This window comes from Athalia rosae, chromosome 1, assembly GCF_917208135.1.
Source record: "Athalia rosae chromosome 1, iyAthRosa1.1, whole genome shotgun sequence".
NCBI classification, from domain to species: domain Eukaryota; kingdom Metazoa; phylum Arthropoda; class Insecta; order Hymenoptera; family Athaliidae; genus Athalia; species Athalia rosae.
The window spans coordinates 6,060,976-6,067,385 of record NC_064026.1 but is presented as its reverse complement, the minus strand read 5'-3'; the positions used below and the strand labels follow the sequence as shown (position 1 = coordinate 6,067,385).

General features: G+C 34.9%; 3 protein-coding genes across 5 annotated transcripts; 1 reads left to right on the top strand and 2 right to left on the bottom strand.

Annotated features, from left to right (window-relative positions):
• Positions 1-204: 204 nt before the first annotated feature.
• LOC105688368 (GTP-binding protein Rheb homolog) lies at positions 205-3,035 on the bottom strand. 2 transcript variants are annotated; one of them, XM_012404608.3, is made up of 6 exons: positions 2,895-3,035; positions 2,645-2,739; positions 2,387-2,458; positions 2,013-2,220; positions 1,622-1,751; positions 205-1,412 (listed from the first exon to the last, which is right to left on the bottom strand). In XM_012404608.3, exons 2-6 carry the CDS (start codon positions 2,691-2,693, stop codon positions 1,323-1,325), a joined length of 549 nt encoding a protein of 182 aa, XP_012260031.1. In that variant the 5' UTR covers positions 2,694-2,739; positions 2,895-3,035; the 3' UTR covers positions 205-1,322. The 2 variants fall into 2 exon arrangements, with proteins under 2 accessions (XP_012260031.1, XP_048512052.1); XM_048656095.1 differs by lacking the exon at positions 2,895-3,035 and having other exon boundaries at positions 2,645-2,859.
• A 212-nt stretch (positions 3,036-3,247) lies between these two features.
• Positions 3,248-4,720, top strand: LOC105688355 (uncharacterized protein C16C10.8). The gene is made up of 2 exons (XM_012404560.3): positions 3,248-3,561; positions 3,641-4,720. The coding sequence occupies exons 1-2, from the start codon at positions 3,437-3,439 to the stop codon at positions 4,656-4,658; spliced, it is 1,143 nt and encodes a 380-aa protein (XP_012259983.2). The 5' UTR covers positions 3,248-3,436; the 3' UTR covers positions 4,659-4,720.
• LOC105688358 (non-structural maintenance of chromosomes element 4 homolog A) lies at positions 4,710-6,408 on the bottom strand. 2 transcript variants are annotated; one of them, XM_012404574.3, is made up of 7 exons: positions 6,264-6,408; positions 6,071-6,163; positions 5,846-5,976; positions 5,662-5,776; positions 5,294-5,587; positions 5,061-5,179; positions 4,710-4,978 (listed from the first exon to the last, which is right to left on the bottom strand). In XM_012404574.3, the coding sequence occupies exons 1-7, from the start codon at positions 6,361-6,363 to the stop codon at positions 4,913-4,915; spliced, it is 918 nt and encodes a 305-aa protein (XP_012259997.2). In that variant the 5' UTR covers positions 6,364-6,408; the 3' UTR covers positions 4,710-4,912. The 2 variants fall into 2 exon arrangements, with proteins under 2 accessions (XP_012259997.2, XP_012260017.2); XM_012404594.2 differs by having other exon boundaries at positions 6,241-6,382.
• Between the last annotated feature and the right edge of the window lie 2 nt (positions 6,409-6,410).

Genomic DNA, 6,410 nt, shown 5'->3' with positions numbered 1-6,410 from the left:
TTGTGATACAACTGGCGTCTTTAATAATCAGCAATCTGGGTACACCATTGAGTTTGTATTCGAGTTTCATTTGACGACATAAGCAACTGGAGTGCTGGATTCTATTTGGGGAAACTGAATCCAATTTTCGAATAGTCAGGTAAGTAGTAGGTACTTTCAGTAGGGCTGCATAGTTTTAGAGGTAAATTTATAGTTTACAATTAGCACTTTTTCATTCTTCTTCCTTTTATTGTACGTCATTACATGTTTTACAGTATCTTATATCAGATTCGTTTTATATTCACATATTACATTTCTCTTTTGCAGTTTTTTTAACAACGTTGTGTATAGGTATGTATCTATGTATGTATACTATATATAATATGATACAGACCCTTTAGACAGTGTAAGAATAAATTTTCAATTTCTGTGGAGAGTATCCTGAGATCTTTGTTAAAAGTACGGTGATTAGACATGAAAACAACAATACTCATTGTCACAGAGATATGGTAACTTATAACTACATTGGGATTTGAACATTTTGTAAATTCATATGATACTCGGCATTCAATATTTTTTCGTCAGTGTTACAGGTTTGATTCAACTTCAAATTATAGACTGAAAATCAACATATTTGCTAGAGATCTATACCTATATAGACATTCGTTTCAGTTTCTCTAAACAACAGAAGGTGAAAAATACAAAATTAAATGTCCTCGTATAAAAACTGAACTATGTTTTAATAACTTGTTAATATTTCAACGTAAAATTAGATGAGAATATTATAGATCATTGGAAAAACGAACCTTCTATTTCATTGAATATTATTACTAAATAAATGATGACAAGTTACTGATTATCAATCTTGCCTTGTGAGCACCAGCCTCTAAATTCAGGATGATAAAATATGAGCAGAGCGTCCCTGTCTTGTTACAATTAAATCACCGCGTTGATCCAATTTCCAATAATATGCACCACATTTGTAACAGCTTTTCTCTTTAAAAAAAGCTGTCTTTCGAACAATCTTCTCCCTCAGCGTCAAAGAAAAAAGAAAAGAAGTCAAATTAATCTTATGTGCAGTGACCGTTTAATTAGCTTCACAAAGATCATATTTTAAAGACCAGTTCGGGTGTGGCCAGGTAGGGGAATAGTTTTATTCTGGTTTCTTACAGTATAGAAAATAATTACAGTGCTTAGTTTAATATCTCATTAAAATCCGTGCCAGCTTCTCTGTATTTATAAACAGAGATTAGACTTTTATCGAATTTTTAATGGATTAAAACAATAGTACTAAAAAGAATAGGAAAAGGGCGACGGCGGACGAATAATCTAGCTAACGTAGTTCAGGAGATAACACAATTGGATTTCTCTTGTACATTGCCATCAGCCTTTTCGATTTCAACCAGTAAGGTATGAAATATATCTGCGACAGACTGAAACAACCCAAGAATTCTATATTCCATTACGTGTTAATTTGCAGTGTGTTATTTCTTTACAAAGTGCAATGAGAGATTAGATGAAGAGTTCTAAAAAAGTTGTTAATTGATCTTGCTCTCATGTATTTATATTTCTTGCTATGATTGTACAAAGATTTAGTATGAATCGGAATAACATGCCAGGAATTGAATTGACCTCAAAATACCTCATTTTGTTTTGCACTCGTTTCCAGAAAGGCAGCATGCCATGAATCTGCCAGTCGTTTTCCTTGCTCCGTTGATATCATTCGGTCCACATGTAAATCAGTTTTGTTACCCACCAGGACAATGGGCACACTAGAATATTAAAATATCATTAAATTTAAATCATCACCATTACGGTTCATAAGTAAATAAGCTACAAAGAATATTGCAAAATGCAAGGTTAGTATGGAAATCATGTCATTCGTAGAACCATAGACACCCTATTGCTCCAGTGATTAATTGTGTTACTCAATCTATTGAAAATAGATTTTAAATAATAACAACATATGAGCTCGGATTTTTAATACATAACAAAAATGTATTCGATGGATGAAGTTGGGTCAATCTACGTACTGTACTTTGCCCGTCATGTCCAATAGCTTGTCGTAGATTATTTGCACAACATCAAAACTTTTTGCGCTTGTTATACTGTAAACCAACACATATCCATGTATATCCATCGAATATTGCGTTGGGAATATGCTGTACTCATCCTGACCGGCTGTGTCCACCAACTTTACTTCGTATTCTTGACTATTGACGCGTGTACTTTTGGTAAATGCTGAAATAATTCAGTTTTTTTTAGTTCCCAATGAAAGTACAAGTCATAATAATCACGATCTTATTCGTGAATTGTGTAAAAATCATACTTTGGGGTAATGAGAATTATAAAAATATAACTATATAACAAATGAGAATTGGATTCATAAGTTGTACATAATTCTTACTGTTTTCAATTGTTGGGTCATACGAGTCGACAAATTTGTCCTCAACGAATTGTATGCTGAGTGATGATTTTCCTTAAAAATTAAATAATTTACAATTAGAAAAGAAAACAAGAACGATATGTAAATATACAAGTGTGTTGTGAGATACGTATGTACGAAGTGATGAAAAAGAAGACACTTATCAATGTGATAATAACATCGTCATCTCGTGTATATTATAAAGATGAAAAAAAAGTAAATTGCAAAAGTTCGACTCACCCACAGATCTGTAGCCCATAATGGCTATTTTTCTCTGTTTCGATGGCATTCTTCATGAATTTGTTAACTGACAATGGCCCATAACACGCTGAAATCTAATTATTACACTCGTGTTACCAAACGCTTGGTGTTGACAATAAACAGATTACAAAAATATTACGAATGCTAATGGAATATGCAAAATTGCCAAGGTGAATGAATGCGACGAACAGTTATTCCGTCGTTGAAGATTAGCTGAAGATTAACCTACCTACTTTCCACACTGTCACAGTAACACTGTCGTCTATAAATTAAAATGGCAAAGTATGGATATCACAAGCGCATACGAGTGACGAGTTACGATGTAGTATGTGTACCCACTGATCACACTATCGTGGCGATATCATAGGGATATTTGAGGGATATCAAATAACGACTGGGATTTCGCCACCGCCAAAGAGGATAGGATAGAGTGGAAGGCAAAAAACATCCAAATAGGGCGGGATTATATTGGGTGTCGTACTTTTGAAGTTTCACCCTTGACGTGTCTTGACGCTCTCGAGTGAAGTCACGGTGAAGTACAATCGAGTTGCTGATCTTGATACTTTCATCGTGCGATCCAAAGATTGGTCGTTGCCCGCTCTACACGTGACTGTCTCCAAATATTCGACAAGGTGCTAAATTTAAGGTTACCAAAGTATACTTCTATTTCAGTGCTCACACTGTGATATGTAATTGTTGACAATTGTGTGAATGTTGGAAGAAAGAGTGAAATTTTCTCGTCAGTACCAGTGAACGAACTTGTTATTCGAAATGGTATTTTTTACGTGTACCCACTGTGGTGAGGCATTGAAAAAGCCTCGGGTCGAAAAACATTTTCAATTCCAATGCCGAAATTCAATTTCAGTAAGCTGCATGGATTGTTTTAAAGATTTTCGGTATGTTGATGTATTTTGTAACGGTACTACTCGATTTGGAAGCAATCATTATCATCTTTTGATTTCGTTTTATCTACAGGGGACAAGAGTATGTTGCGCACACTAAGTGCATTACGGAAGCAGAACGATATGGAGGAAAGGACTTTGTAGCGCGACCTAGTAAAAACAAAGGAGAGCGAAAGCAGCAAGACTGGATAGCGGTTGTACAATCAGTGATAGAAACATCGGCTAATCTTTCCGGTGCTGAAAGAAACATTTTAAATATCTTATCCAATCATGAAAATGTACCGAGAAAAAAGACAAAATTTTTCAATTTCATGAACAATGTCATGTCTGGTAAGGCCAATGTAATGTTGGTCGAAAGTGTTTGGGCAAAAATAGAAGAGGCTTTTAAAAAAGCTTCAGAGAATAAGAATGCTGGAGAGAATACCAATTTGCAATTAAATGCACCTAAAGATCACATAAAACCTGTGAGTGAATCTGACATATTAGAGAATGAAAACAATGAAAATTTATCTAAGGAGTATGCAAATGCACTAACAGATGTCAAAGAAAGTAATAACTCTAAGAATGTTGAGGGCTGCGAAAGGATTTCCGAGTTAACTAATGAAACAACCAAACGTAAGTCAAAGAAGTCGAAAAAACGGAAAATAGTTGAAGATCCTGAACCAAATGATGAATCAAGTTTGAATAGTAACAAGATAACTGATGAGAAGTCTGAAGATAAATCAGCTTGTTTAGTGGAAATCCAACAAAATAGTGTAAAAACAAAGATATCTAAGAAACGCAAGTTGGACAATGAAGCAGATGGTCTGAACGGCACAGCGGCAAATGAGGCTCAGAATAATTGCGACCATGTAATCAGTATGGATGAACCAATGAGAAAAAAATTTGATTGGAATGACGCAATCTTGAATATTGTCAAAGCCAAAGAGGAGGTTTCTTTGAAGAAACTAAAAAAAAAGGTGTTAGCTGGGTACTTAACCTTTGGTGGTAAAACTACTTCGGATGAAAAAGCTGTTATTAAATTCGATAAAATGATTAAAAAAATACCCCAGATTGTTATTACGGATGGAAAAGTGAAGTTAGTTACGTGAAATGCAGCAGGCAATTATTGTAAAGCACATACAAAACAAATACACGTGAACTTGGAAAATTACACCAACTATTTATTTTGCATTTTTTCTTACAATTCTGATAGCGCCTTTTTCATATTAAACATAACATTAAAGGATGAATACTGTATCATTTACTTATACACACATTGAAATATGATAAAATGAAAGAACAGTCTATAACGAAATAAGGCACATGTTTGTGACAGTAAAATGATCGTATAAAAAACAGGCATCTAAGAACGAGCAGGATCATTGAAATCAATCATGGGCTTTTGTATCTGATAGATGCCCTTCAAGATCTGAAAGATAGGATAACATCTATGAAAGAAATTACTTACTTCATAAGATATCCATTTTTGCATTTTAAGAGTCAAAACTCACCTTCCATTGTTGCACACTAATTGCCATAACATTTTGTACGTTAGTTTCGTTGTTACCTTTCTTGATCTTGGCCAGAGCATCTTTGGGAGTCGACTGGATAATTAACCTTCCCTCGTTATCTGTTGAATAAGCATGAATTTTGGATGATCTACTGTTTTCAAATTAGGTGAATGCAAGCCACATCACGAAAGTATGGAAAAACGGAAGATTCCTGAACCGTGTGAAATTAGGACCTTTGACTAATGTGAAATATCCATCCCTGACCAAAAAGGCAACGTGTAATATATTTTCAACAGTTCGTCCAAAGTCGTCAGGATTCAGAGTTAGTTTGAAGAAATCAAGTGGCACATCATTGTGCCTGTAATATTTCGAAACGAGAGCCTTGATTTTCTGTACAGTTTGTTCCACATCATCTTCAACTTTATCGACAGCATGGACTTTCTCAGGCCTTTTGGTAGCAGCTTGTGCTTCTCTTGGCCCAGGTTTTTTTCTTACAACTTGTTTTTTTTCCAGTGGCTCAAGCGCACCTAATAATAAAGTTGTACACAAGTAGAAAAATAATTTGATTGCAATTAAAAATGCAAGATCTGAATCTGCAAACCTAAGAGAAAGGAATAACGCGGATTGAGGTTCAAGCACAGCAACAAATCGTCAGATAAACTTGGCCAGTGTGGTTTATCCATCATTGTATCTGAACGTAGTTCTAAGTGGGAGAGCTAGAATATAGAAACTCGCATTAAACAATAATCAATATTTTCCTTATGTGGCTTTGTTTAAATACAGACTATTTTCTCCGCAAATTCGGTATGATCGTAAGGGCTCATATCTTTATTCAGAGCTTCAGAACAACGGTTTAGGACGTCGGACGACACGCTCATCACTTCAGAATCCAGTAGAATTTCTTCGGTATGATTAACTATGCAAGTGAGAAAACTTGAATAACTAATTTGTGCTATGCGATAAAAAAAAATTATGCATGAGCATTGCCATATGATGCTTTCCAAATATACCTTTTTCTGCATCATTTTCATCGGCGGTTATTGTGTCTGTGTTAACCATAATGTTACGCAGAGATTCGATGGTCCGGTTAGAGACATTCTCCTCTGCAATGAAAGGGCGGAATCGGTTAACTATCAATACCGTTTTTTACATATGTGAGGTACGAGAAAATATTCATGACTTTTTTCAGAAATTTGGACATACGAAGAATCCGAGTTTTTCCCAAAAACTTCCGGTAAAAGGCTTTTCGCTGTTGCGGTGAATACGATGATTCGGTAGATGTATTATTCTCACTATCAGACATCCTTACTTATGTTTTTCGTGCTTTTGATACTTTATATCCATATAAAA

Coding starts and splice junctions, on each gene's coding strand:
- LOC105688355 (XM_012404560.3), top strand. CDS start 3,437: ATGGTATTTTTTACGTGTACCCACTGTGGTGAGGCATTGAAAAAGCCT. Junction 3,562..3,640: donor GATTGTTTTAAAGATTTTCG/GTATGTTGATGT, acceptor TTTTATCTACAG/GGGACAAGAGTATGTTGCGC.
- LOC105688358 (XM_012404574.3), bottom strand. CDS start 6,363: ATGTCTGATAGTGAGAATAATACATCTACCGAATCATCGTATTCACCG. Junction 5,977..6,070: donor TGAAAATGATGCAGAAAAAG/GTATATTTGGAA, acceptor TCACTTGCATAG/TTAATCATACCGAAGAAATT. Junction 5,777..5,845: donor CCGAATTTGCGGAGAAAATA/GTCTGTATTTAA, acceptor TCTATATTCTAG/CTCTCCCACTTAGAACTACG.
- LOC105688368 (XM_012404608.3), bottom strand. CDS start 2,693: ATGCCATCGAAACAGAGAAAAATAGCCATTATGGGCTACAGATCTGTG. Junction 2,459..2,644: donor TATGGGCTACAGATCTGTGG/GTGAGTCGAACT, acceptor TTAATTTTTAAG/GAAAATCATCACTCAGCATA. Junction 1,413..1,621: donor CGAGTGCAAAACAAAATGAG/GTATTTTGAGGT, acceptor GGGTTGTTTCAG/TCTGTCGCAGATATATTTCA.